At 32.0% G+C, this 13,509-nt stretch overlaps 2 protein-coding genes across 4 annotated transcripts in view; one reads left to right on the top strand and one right to left on the bottom strand.

Annotated features, from left to right (window-relative positions):
• Positions 1 to 6,718, top strand: part of Srrm234 (Serine-arginine repetitive matrix 2/3/4) — a 27,430-nt gene extending 20,712 nt beyond the window's left edge. The window contains exons 6-11 of one of the 3 annotated variants that reach the window (XM_088202938.1): positions 690 to 816; positions 1,510 to 1,565; positions 1,625 to 3,556; positions 3,633 to 3,791; positions 5,830 to 5,916; positions 6,465 to 6,718. In XM_088202938.1, the coding sequence (XP_088059064.1) occupies positions 690 to 816; positions 1,510 to 1,565; positions 1,625 to 3,556; positions 3,633 to 3,791; positions 5,830 to 5,916; positions 6,465 to 6,630 (2,527 nt within the window). In that variant the 3' untranslated portion in view covers positions 6,631 to 6,718. Of the gene's footprint in view, positions 1 to 689; positions 817 to 1,509; positions 1,566 to 1,624; positions 3,557 to 3,632; positions 3,792 to 5,829; positions 5,917 to 6,033; positions 6,276 to 6,464 lie in introns of those variants that run through there. The other 2 variants (XM_088202940.1, XM_088202941.1) reach the window with 2 other exon arrangements.
• Positions 6,719 to 10,582: 3,864 nt separating this feature from the next.
• Positions 10,583 to 11,796, bottom strand: LOC148227078 (peroxisomal membrane protein 2). The gene is made up of 3 exons (XM_088202658.1): positions 11,473 to 11,796; positions 11,005 to 11,386; positions 10,583 to 10,939 (listed from the first exon to the last, which is right to left on the bottom strand). Exons 1-3 carry the CDS (start codon positions 11,559 to 11,561, stop codon positions 10,832 to 10,834), a joined length of 579 nt encoding a protein of 192 aa, XP_088058784.1. The 5' UTR covers positions 11,562 to 11,796; the 3' UTR covers positions 10,583 to 10,831.
• Positions 11,797 to 13,509: the final 1,713 nt, after the last annotated feature.

The raw sequence follows: 13,509 nt of genomic DNA, 5'->3' as shown, positions 1-13,509 counted from the left end.
ATTTATAAGTCTGAGAATGAACTAATTTTAATGGTTCGACTTATTTTGTTAAAACCAAAATTGAAAACAAATAGTGTCATCCTAGAAACAACGAATTTTATAAAGTAATCTGGGTTTGCTTTAAATTTTCCTGTGAAATTTGCTTGATTTTATAAGACTAGTTTTATAGATGCTCATTTGCTTGACTTTTTTGCATACATAGAGTAAAGAAACCATAAAAAATGGACATGATTAACTTTGATTCTAGACGTCATATATAGAGTAAATAAAATATAATGAACATAATTATTTTTTAAACATTTAATTGATGAAATTATATAAGTGCTATATATAATATAACTTCAATAACAAAATTTATTTATTATATTGTATTAAAAAAATATAGCTTAGCACTTATATCGTTTTTTATTTCTACTCCACAATTAACGTAAATTATTTGCTCGTTTCTCATTCGTCGATCATATAAATAATTTTATTTTACTCACGAGTTATGATAATATTTCAAAATAGTACACCGCATAGATTGCTTTTGAAGATTTATTTTTATTAATCTTTGAAATGTTCTCATGGCGTAGTGTTTTTATTATTTTTATTTTTATATTTTATTTTATATAAATATATGAGTGTGTTCTATATTAGTATTTTTATGTGTACGATGTTTGTCTAAGTTCGATTATTGTAATGTGTAGGGCGGAATCGTCTAAAAAGGAAAAGAAAAAGAAGCGGTCTCGTTCGACGGATTCGTCTTCGTCGAGCGATTCGGAATCCGATTCAGATAGCAGCGAAGCCGAGAAGCCGAAGAGCAAGAAAAGCAAGGTACCCCAATATCCATTGACTTGTAAATAACATAATGCGTAACATTTTACACCGTTTCTTCTTTCACGTTGGAGAGTATGTTTCTGCATATTTTTATTGAGTCTCCTATATATATATATCTAGATTGCATGATGACGATTTAAAACCGATTTATTATCGATATGAAAGAGAAAGTAAATATTTGTTTTGATTCTTATAAGTGGATTTTTTTGTTTTATTTTTTATTTTACCTAAAATCGGAAGTAAACATGTTCTGTTTATGACTGCGCATCATTTCATAGGATAGCTTCTGTGTGTGAAGAGATGACTCTGATCAGTAAGTATACCAATAAAACAAAATGACATTTTGAAATTGCTAACATATTATTTTTATCCGTAACGATATTATTTAATCGCATTCTCTCACTCTTTTGTGTTTACTTCTATCCACGAATTCCGTTATTCGGCATCTTTTACAGTACGTCGGTGTGAGAATTTTATGTGTACATAATGTATTCAATACAATTAGTATTTTTAAAATAGAATTTATATATAAAAAAATAGACGTATCGCGTATGATTTTTCAAACCTTTAACGAGTAAATTTGCATGATTTTTAAGTATTATTTGTCAAGATATCTTCAAAACACGGACTTATGTAAAATAAAGTTTTGCAGAATAAATTTATTAAACAATGTATAATTTTTCTGTTTAGAAGAAGTCTGGTTCGAAAAGGAAACATAGTAGCGAACGAGAAAGCAGCCCAGATAGGTATGTTAATAAATTATATTAAATTTGATATTTTAATAATTTGTGTTCTCTATTTCTAGTTCTCCGCAGAAATCGTCAAAGAAAAAGTCCAAAAAGAAGAATGTTGAAGAAGATGTATCGGCTGCAAATTCAAAGTCTAAGAATACTGAAGGCGAATCACACAGAAGCAAACGCGATAAGAACAAGAGCAAAAAAGACGAGAGTAGCGATCGGGAGAAAATTGTAAATCAATCGAAGAATACTCAAAATCACGAATCGGAAACCAAATCAAGTAAGAAACGCGATCAATCCAAAGACAGAACAAAAGCAAGCAAAGAAGAAAGGAACGATAAACGCAGAGATAGAAGTCACTCTAAGGAAGGTAAAGATAGAGAGAGAATTAATAAAAAAAGTCGATCTCCTCCTTCGTACGATTATCCTTCGAGAAAGAGTAGATCGCCTAAAAGAAAAGATTTGGATAGAAGAGATAATTTGCCTAAATATCCGAGTCGAGACGATAGAGAAGCTCAATATTCTAGAAAGCGCAACGAAAGTAGGTCTCCGTATCGTCAAAAGCAAAACAGAAGAAGCGTCTCTCCAAAGAGAGATAGAGATAAATACAACAGAAAGTATAATCGGTACGATGATGCCTCACCGCGAAGAAATCGAAGCCCCGACGTTAGACCCAGAGATTCTCCGTCTAATCGGAAGGACAGAAATCCATCCTACTACAAAAGGGACAGAAGCAGGTCTCCGTTGAGGCCGAGACGAGACCACAGCAGATCCCCAAAACACGCGAGAAAAGACGATGGCAGGTCTACGAATAGATACGACAGTAGGGCTAACAGTTATAAAAATAAATCACCGCAGAGGGGAAGAAGTCAAACGCCAAAATCGAATCGAGGCCGCAACTCTTCGAAATCATCGGACACAAAAAAGACAGAGTCGAAGAAAGTAGACGTTGTAGAATCTCAAAAACAGGCAGAAAAACCCAAAAAGTCAGATAGTAAATCGTCTCGCACTCCTGAAAATTCTCCACCGCGTAAATCTAGTGCGATCGTTGAAGTCGTAAAATATTCTCAATCAAAGAGAAGCGTTAAAGACGTTGAGGTTCAGAAGGACGATAGAGCAGAATCGAAGGATAAGCGTAATAAATTAAATAAAAATTCTTCTACCCCACCAGTCGATGATTCGACTTCGCCGAAAGCTTCTAAAGAGCCCGAAGAAAAAGATGCAACAAAAAATTCATTCGAAAATGGATCAGCAGAAGCGTCAAAAAACACCGAATCGCTCGAAGACGACAAGCGTAGTCCGTCGGCCGGGTCGAAGAGTAGCTCCAGTTTGAGTTATTCCCCGGCGAGAAGGTGCCCGGAAAGATATATAGACGTTTTAGAAAAGCTTTCCGAAAAGGATCAGTCTAAATACATAGATCCTTCTCAATCTAGCGCCAGAACGAAATTCTGCCAAGATACGCTGATTAAAAAGTATAAAAATTTGAAACGGGCGTGTGCACAACCGGTGGTGCATTTGAGAGCTTCCGATAGTGACGATGAAGATTCCGATATTGTGTGCGAGGTGTCGCGGCCCGATGACGTCGAAGATCATCAGATTAAAGAGTTGGATATATTGAGCAGCGGACTCGCGCAGATCGTCAAAAGGAAGAGGCTAGAACAAAAAGCTAGAGACGAAGGAAATGTGGTTTTACCTACTCCGCCAGTTAGTAGTAATGAAAGTACTTCAACTATTGCAAATCCGGTCGTCGTGGAACGCAACGCATCGGCTTCTTCGGAGAGCATGGACATTTCTCCCGATCACAAAGTTGCTCAGAAACAAGAGACAAATGGCGATAGCGTGAAGGAAGACGTTAAGAAGGACGATGCGAAGAAAGCAAAAAAGGAGACGTCTACGGAGAAGAATATCAGAAGGTTGCAAACGCCGGATAAAAGCCGTTCGTCGTCTAGATCTCGATCTCGCTCGCATTCATCGTCTTCGGGCTCTTCGAACTCATCAAGGTATTTGTTTGTTATAATTTTTGTTATGGTTCGTTGTTGAGAATATTTTAAATGTTTTGTTGTGTTGTGTTTTTAGGCATTCGAACCGTAAATACTCCTCTGCAAGTTCTCACGCCAGTAGTAGAAAACGAAAGTCTGGATCGCGTTCGTCGACTACGAGTAGCGGAAGTAACAGTTCACGTTCTAGCAGATCTTCTCATACCTCTAGATCTCGATCGGGCTCTGGGTCTTCAAGGTATTGAATATTTTTACTTATTTTTAAAAAAATACCCTTTTATTTAACTCAATTTTTACGCATCAAAAACTCTCCTTTTATTTCTGGACAAGTCATGGTTTTGAAAGGTTGTAAAATTAAATTGTCCGGCTGCTCCCCTAAAGCCCATATATTTTAATATTTCTCAGAACGTCGTCTTTCCCTTATCTGTAAAAATGTACTCGTCACCCTTATTCATAATAGTGTCTGCGACAGATAAATTATTTTATACGATTTACATATATCAGGTTGTTCCGTAAGTCTTTGCGTTTTTTAAGACGCAGGTTAAATTAGTCAAAAAAATGTAATACTTTTAATAAATTATATATTTTCCGTTTTTTTATACAATAATTCTCCACATATTAATCAATTTTTTTATACCGGATTCAAAAAATAATGCATATTTAGAAGCATTTTTATATTCGTTTCTATAAAATATTTTTTTCCATCTAAAAACTGTTATAGATGATAGTTGTTTGGAGCAATGTCTGAAGAATACGGTGGGTGAGAAAGAAGTTCCCAAAAAAATCCATCGTTTTCTTCGATACATAAGATTTTTTTTAAATGTGTACTGATGTAGGCGACACATTGAGATTTTGTGCTAGTTCCCATACTGTTAATCACAGATCTGCTTTGCTGGCAACCCTAATATCCTCACTAACAACACCTAAAGACTACCTTACGTATATATTCAATGTTAAAATTCCCAAAATGAAATTTTTTAGAATCACATTGACACTTTCCAAATTTAATAGCATCCCTGCCCATTGCATTATAAATGTTTTTAACTGCTATTGTCGCATTATGACTGAGTTGAAACTCGAAGCATAATGTAGCTTAACTGAGATTATTTTATCTCCACTACCATTGTTGATTTGGGGTTTAATATAATCGAAACACAAAATATTCCGTTACTAATTAACAAACACCAAAAGAATACTAAGATTATTGTTAATTTACAAAAAGTTACACATTTTTGAAAAAACGCAAAGACTTATAAACTGATATTTACGATCATTGATGATAATTAAATTCAAGACAAAAATCCAAAATACAAGAAAATCGAAAATACAAGAATTGGAGTGAATCATTACTAATTTCGAAAAAGCCTTTGACAAGGTTTACATGGAGTTTTGCTGCGAAAAATTGGTGGCTCTCTGTCAAGAGTATTTCGCCCCTTCGTGAGTTCTGCAAGATTATAACCTCGGACTACTGTTGTTTCTATTATTCATATACAACGATTAGAAACTCAACTTTTTGCTGTATGCCGATGACTTGAAAGTGTTTGTCGTGACTGTTTGCCAAACAAGAACAAACTAAATTTTCTGCTGAAAAAACTGTTTTCACACGTTTCTTGATATCATTTTAAAGCTGTTTTTCGAAAAAGATAAAAGTGCGTTTCTGAGTGCTCCTAGAAAAACCCCTCCTTTCGCCAAGCGTTAGGGGTATCAAGAATTTTGCGCTACGTCGGTCGTCAACCAGAACAAAGACAGTGCACCACATCTTTTTTTGATATAAAGCCTGAGTTTCTTTAAACCTCGGCTTGTCAGGCCACCATTAAAAGATTCTTAGCCGGCCAAGCTTCCTTTTTTTATGATTTCTGAATCGTCTTTGTAGACTGCTGCTGACTCCTTGTCTAGATAGGGTGCTGACAATCGTTTATCTTTCAGCGTCAAAAAGCTCCATAAATAGATTTTACTTCAAATGTAAAAATTATATGCTAGATAGATTATCACTAAAGAAATCGGAATTTCGTTCGATAGGAAATGTAAATTCTCTCTACGTTTTTATAATATTTGTATAAGTCTTCTAAGATTAAGATCCTTTAATCTTGAAAAAGGATTATTTGGAACCTCTGCAAGGCCAAATATTCTATCATTAATGAGTAAATTTGGAAAAGATTTATAGGAGTTTGGTTATTATCCTTTCCTGTATCCTGACATTATTTGAGTATTTTTTTATTTTAATCCCTCATACAATTAAAATTAGATATACCCAAAGCATAAACTTGCTTTTATAGATCTCGCACTCCATCAAGGTCACGTTCTCCTTCTATACCTCGTCGAGCGGGTTCGCCCAGCTTTTTGGATAGACGACGGATTACCAGGTAATTTTCATTAGGGATGTTTGCTTTGTGTTTTATTTTATTTTATAAAGTTGCTTTTTTTATTAGACGTTTGTTATTATTTTATTTTTCATTATTATTATTTTTATTTATTTTTAGCAAAGAACGCAAGTCATCTTCGAGCTCGAAAAGTTCTGACAAATCAGACTAGATTTTCTTTTTCTTTTGTTATTAAGTACTGATAGTTGAACCTTAAGAATACATAGTCATGTGTATAAAAAAGGCTTATTTTATATATATAGACGTAGTACTAAGTCTTTCATTATTTTGTGTTTATTTTTTATTTTTATTATATGTATTATTTATAAAAAGTAAAAATAAATGAAACCTTTGAATTGTTATTATTTTGTTTTATTTATCTTATATTTATGTAATTGCACATGTCGTAATATAGTAGCCACGTTTTTAATTTATCGTTGTCAGCATGGTTGTTATTGCTTAGCTGTTTTATTTTGACGAAGTTCGCTGGTGAGTAAGTATTTTATATACAAATTAGTTATGTTGTAAAATACCGAACGTGATTATTGTAGCGCGAGAAAGCGGCCGATACCTTACCGCAGACCGACGCCGTCTTCGCACTCTTCGAGCAGCGCTTGGAGTAGCCGGGCCACGACGCCGGCCTCGCCGTCTCCCTCGCGCACCGTCTCTCCTTCTCATTCCTCGCCGTCTCCTCACGCTACGCCCCCGTATCGTTAACGTAGACGTCGACGACAATTTAGGCAAATTCTTTTGAGTTGTCTCGGATGTACCTTGGGCTATTTTTTTACATTCCTCAACCGTTTATTCAATGTGATATTATTTATCGAATGTTAATCGAAATTATTCATATATGTACTAGTCATTTTTTGTTTATTTATTTTTGTGCAATATATTATTAGATTCGGTGTTAAGAAATTACTCGTAAAAAAAAAGTTCAAAAATGTTTAAAAACATTAAATCGAACAAATCGCGTGTAAGTTTCTAGTATGTAATACTCTAATGAAATTCTCGATGTTTATTAAGTAATTAATCGACGAAGAATACTCTAACGGCCATATATTGAAACGCAATAAAAGAATTACGCATACATTCCAATGTATGTAGTTAAAAAGTCAAATTCGCAATGATCTCATAAGTTGTGGACTATTGAAGAGTTGAACTCAATCTTTATGCAGCAGAATTTGCTCGTAAGATTGAGTTAGAATATTTAATTTCTCCGGAACTAACTAGTCGTAAATTAATGTGATTTTATTTAATTTATATATGAATGTTGCTTTTATTTATTTGAACATTTTTTCGTTCCTATTTATTTATTTATAACTAAATTATTGTATTGTTGTAATAATAAATAAAAAATATATACATAAAATTGTATACTTTTCATTCAGAGACATCATCAACATTAACTACCGCTCTTCAGTTCATTTAGAAAGCTGATTAAAAATGATAGAATTAGCATCAAAACTCACAACATTTTGTAAGATGTTAGAAAGTCTACAAGCAGATCATTTTTATTAATTTCTAAAATCTTTATGCTAATTTTGTTTATAGATTATGAAAAGTCCTTTTAATCTAATGAGTAGACAATTAAATTAATGTTTCTTTTGTAACTTTTTTCGCCCCAAGCCGTTTTAAGTGAATTTGTCGAATTTTTTTTTCATATTAACCTTTTTGAGTAGTGAGTTAATTTATACACATTTGTTAGTATACACCTGGGAGTGAGTTAATCTTGCATATTTTTCCATAGTTATTTCTGTTGTTAATTATTTATTATTAAGTATTGCAATTGTAAATTATAGAAAAAAATCAGTGATTCTCAGCGTATTATTGCTTTGATTAATTTTTTTACTGTTTTGTATTAGTGCGTGTTTTAATAATTTATTTTAACACTTTTTTTATCATTAAATTTCGTTAATTTATTTCAAATATTTTTTATATATTATTCCGCTTTTGTGGATTTTTTTATATCGATCAGAGGCTCTCAATATTTTTTATAAAATTGATATAAAATATTTTTTTATATTAATTTATTTCGTACTTTATTTTAAATCAAAAATCATTTATTTCAAATCAAATTTAATGAAAATAAAAACATTATAAATATAATGTTTTTTATATATTATATCTTCAGTTATACATGTACACACAGTAGACCCCCAAATAATACGGTAAATTGGGAACATGCTTTTTGGGTGCGTGTAGTTAGGGTACTAGAAAATACTTAATAAGTTATTAGATATCTTCTCTTTGGCTCGCTCACACATAAAGTAACAGGCACCCAATTTACCGTGTTATTGGGGTTTTTACTATGTATAACTATCTCGTGTACCTCAAAACAGTGAAAGCTCGATCACCATACATGTATGGCGATACCGCTCAAAGGGTTAAAGTATTAATCAACCCATGGGTATTTGCATTATATTTTATTCAATAACATGAGTCAAAAGTAAAATAATAAAAAAAAAATTTTTTATATGCTGTGCTTCTAGTTTGTGCTGCAGAAAAGCTTTACAAGATTAAATGCTAATTTATGAGCAATTTAAAAAAATTAATGCTTTTGGTCAAACATATCAGAAATATTCAGACAATTAATCAAAATGAAGCAAACGCATAAGTTACAAGGAGCTAACGAAATACGATTGTCTAAATACAATACAATTCTTTGTACATGATCTAGTTCCTTGTATTTCATTGACGAGCGTATTTGAATGTACTATGAAATAAGCGTGTATTCTAACAGGGGTACAACTAGACCCCAGATCTGTTGTCGATTACCTTAAAAGTACTATTCGTTTTCGATTACAATTTTTCAACTTCCATTTAAAATTTTTTAGGCATTTAGAGTAGCAATATTTTTATGAAATAGGATTTTGTCATTTTATCGCCTGTGTCAACACATCCCTTTATTTAAAATGCAAAACTAATTATTGCCATTTTCTTTCATATTTATTTTACAATCATGATAGCTTTATACGTTTTGGGATATACAACACTAAAATAGGAGTATCCACTTTTTCTCTAATATTAAAAGCATCGAACCAAGACCATTCCAACATATTTATAGCCATTTATCACAGGATTATACAAAATACCATTTTAATAATATGTCAAAAAAGAAGTACTAAGAAGTAAAACTAGGGTTAGGAGCCGTTGACTCATTTATGTGATTCAAATGTCAATGTCTACTCAAATTGAGGTACCCCCGATAGTTATATATTTACATACATATATAATTGAAGTAATAATAAATAAAAAATATTATAGTTATATAATAATTTTAAATTTGATTTAATTTAACTGAAATATATAGAAAATAATACCAATAAATTAAGAGTACGAAATAAATAAACATAACAAAAAATATTTTATATTAAATTTATAAAAAAAATATTGAGAGCCTCTGAATTGATATAAAAAAATCCGCAAGAGCAGAATAATATATAAAAAATATGTAAAATAAGTTAACGAAGTTTATTAATAAAAAATGTAATAAAAGATTAAAATGTACTAATATAAAAAAGTAGTAAAATAAATTAAAGCAATAAAACGTTGAGAATCACTGATTTTTTGTATAATTTACTATAAATGGAATATAAGATATTAATAAATAAATAAGTAAAATTAACACACTCCCGGGTGTATTCCAACAAATTAACTAGCTACACAGAGGATTAAGAACCGATGACTCATTTATGCGTCATTGAGGGTATGTGTAATTTTGAGATTTCTTAGCAAAACCCAATTTTGTTTTAATTATAATGTTGCCATAATTAATTGATAATTGCCATTTATAAAATCCATTAGGTAAAAATCATATTTATTAGGAAGATCATTTTATAAATAATTTAAACTAAATCAGGTTATTAAAAATTATAATATATAGGCAATTCATTGTACATTCTGCCCAAATAGCCAAAATTAAAAAAAAACAGCAATTCTTTTATTTTACAAAGTAATTTATTTTATACCAAATAATTGATAAAATGTAGGTTGTAGCTAGTTGTAGCAGATCTGATCAAAAGTGCTCTTCGCGAAAAGGCTTTTTATATGTTTGATAGTATTGCCAAATTTTTGAGTTAATTTTGACTAATTAGACGTTAGGGAGAAGTAAGAATCCACCATTTGGTATGCCCCTAGACCTTAATTACATTTAAGATGAGCATTTTATATACCTTTTTTTACTTTGGCATCGGTAGCACTAGGGTTGGTTAGCCATAATGATTCAATGGCCACAGATAATCGTATGAATTAGTTTTTCACAATAGGCGTTGCATGGCTCAACCACTGTTTATTACTTTAGAGTGCAGACTTGTTTTGTCTATGAAAAGGATTAAGATTCATGCAGGACCTTTTTTATTTATCGCAGTAATTTTTTTAGTGCAACATAGTTTATATATGAATACATAAAAATAATAATATATTAACTGAATTTTTTTAATTAAAAATGATTTATATGATGAATTCGAGGTTTTAAAAAGTAAATGTTTTTTATATGATAATTTGTTCTAATATTTTTACATAAAATATGATACATTACGGAATGTTTTTAGCTGAAATTGTAGAATTAATAAATAAAATAAAATCTTATCAGTGATGTTTACGCAGCTTCGTTATAATTTATCTTTATCTTTAAAGTCAATGATATGTAATAACAGTAAGGAAATAACAATAACATTGAAACACAAGTTTATTATATAACACACATATAAACTACATAAAAATATACAAAACTTATACACCCATTTTACTATTTATATATCTATGAAATAAAATATATATCAACTTTATTTAAGGCATGTTAATATCACAATCGAGTAAATTTGTGACTGCTTCCTAAGTTTCTACTAAAGAAAGTGCTTTATTGCTTTATAAATAATAATGGCCCCTTGATTTATGAACAGTAATAATGATATAGAGATTAAATTCCTCTCGAGTTTGGCGGAAATTTGGCAGCTTGGATTCTTCTCCTTTTTGCTATGTACATGACCCAAAAGAATCCGACGATGTTAACGTAGAGCACTCTCAACTATAAAGAAAAATAATTGTCATTAATTAGTATATGTAGAATATAATTGAATAAATATTATTTACCACAGGCGGTATGACGGTCAAATTTATTATTTGAAAGATTGTCAGGTATTTCCAATTGGCTTGCACTACAGATTGTATCAAAGATTGCATGAAACGCAACGATGTGCTGTGATCTTTTCCTTCAAAGCGCGATACGACGTAAAGCGAAAGCGCTTGGAATAGCGGCGTGTATATGATTCGCTCGATCAAAAGTTGTCTTAGTATGCCATATTTAATTCCTTCTTTAGGAAAAACCCTTTCCAGTGCTTGAAAAAAGAAGTGAGGCAAAGGACCTCCGAAGAACAGTCCGAATCCTGCAAATGCTACAACGGTGTCCAAATTGATTTGCTTCTCCCCAGAAATGAGCTGAGATGACACGTTAGCAGTCGCGGAAATGAAACAACTATAAAAGTCAATGTACACGAATTAGAAATTATGGACTTGAGACTTTGACAGTCTTGGCAACGGTTGTTGTGCGAAAATATATACCTCGTTAAAGATTTAGTTTTTATAGGATACATATATAAATTTTGGAGGTAGCTCATAGCTAAGTTCATCAGAGGTTTGGAGAGCGACATTTTTGCAAACGTATGTGCGTTTTAGGCAAACCGGTTATCGCCGGAGCACTATCAAAACACAACTGAGGCCCGCATATGATTTGGCTATAATTGCGGCCATGACTTAAACGTCAAAAGTAATTATGTAGGCATAAAAGTTTTTTTGTCACTCATTTACGTTTAATAGCCTCAATCATTTTTATAAAAACGTTAAATAAAAAAACACCAGCAATATAAACTATTTCAATATTGCCTTATTCAAAATATCAAAATATTGACATTAAGTTGTAGTTCGATAATACCCCGCTAAAACACGTTGTGTGGTATTACTTTACATAACACACAAATCATATTTACATACTTTTTACATTAATAAATATTGTATTTATTCATTCATTCGTTATGGTAATACTGACGTTACGGTGGTGGAGGGCAGCACATTCTTGGCGGAATTTAATGAGAGTTTGACATATGGCGGTGCCTCGATTGCCGAACATTCACATTATTTAAAATGTAACTATTAAATACTTCAATCAATAATACTACAGCCACCTAATCTATTTCTAATTGCGACTCGTCACCGCATGTCCGCCAAAATATATAAATATGTAAGGAGCCTATTTATATGTATTTATTTAGGTTTATTATGGTCAAAACTTGGACTCTGGTAACACTGGCGTAATGGACACACACCTTCTCTTATTGACGCTGACGGGCGCGCCCCGTTCACTCTGTATATAACTAATATGTTAATAATACTATTGCAGCGGCTTAATCTTTATCTAATTGCCACCCGACGCCAAAAATATAATTTTACAATAAAATATTAAGCGACTAATCAAAGTTTTTCGAACAAATAATTCAGAAAATGCACTTTATGGCAAAAAAATTGGCGGCATTCTGGTAGTATATTTTTGTTCGAGAAGGACAAATTGTTATGGAACTTTGGCGACGGGTAGTAATTAGAAACAGATCGAGCCGCTGCAGTAGTACTTTATTGCGATATGAAGTTGTTGCATGTTAGTAAATATACGGGGCGCGTCAGCGCACGTACACGTGGTCTACGGCGGCACTTTGGTGGCTTCTCGCTGGAAGGCGGCGGCAAGGCAGCTCTGCAGCGACTCAGCTTTGTGGCACTGCTTATTTTTGCCTACGCAGGACGCTACGTAAGAAATGCTTCATGGAAACGTCACATTCAAGTTGTTTTGGCCCTTGTTTTTATACAAAGGGTTTCGAGGGCTCCGCAAAATCGACGATGGAGTTTTGGTGGAGCGCGTGGCCAGCTGTCTAGGTATACGAATTTTGCAAAGATACACAAAGTCTGAGCCTGCAAAAATTACTTCAGATTTCGCACAATTTTAAGTTCCTGATTTTTTAGAAAAATGAAATATCGCCATATGAATAGTAATTTCACATTTAATGATAAAAATAATATTAACGTCTGCTTTATTTATTTGTTACTGTACCAATGTCATTTTAAAATTACTTATGGCAATTTTTCAAGAATTAGCTGATTTATATTTTTTTAACATCTAATATTTATGATTTCTTAAAATATCTTTAGTTTCACTAATAGGTGAAATAATAGTAAATAAAATTTGAATAAATGTATTATTTACCGAGGCCAAAATCTCAAGGATTTGCACAATTTATGACTGCACTGCAAGTCTTTAAGGAGTTAAATGACGTCAAATTGAAGAAAAGATTAAGAGCCATTGTGTAGTTAACATTTTGAGTGTTGTTTTATTAATTTCTAAAATAAGAACAGGTTGAGAATTTCTAGAACGTAATTTAATTTATGTGATAAAAATTATCAAACTAAATGTCAGGAAGTTAAAAAGCAGCGCTCGATTTCTTTATTTTTTTATCATTTATTCCAGAAGTCAAAAAACAGAAGCGTCTGATATATTATTTTTCTTATTTTTGTTAACCACGAGCTCAAAGGAATCTTTAATTTCAACAAAAATGC

The sequence above is a fragment of the Plectrocnemia conspersa genome, unplaced genomic scaffold (assembly GCF_051122295.1).
Source record: "Plectrocnemia conspersa isolate PC_06_02 unplaced genomic scaffold, ASM5112229v1 ptg000013l, whole genome shotgun sequence".
NCBI classification, from domain to species: Eukaryota; Metazoa; Arthropoda; class Insecta; order Trichoptera; family Polycentropodidae; genus Plectrocnemia; species Plectrocnemia conspersa.
This window is presented reverse-complemented; position numbering and strand designations above follow the sequence as displayed.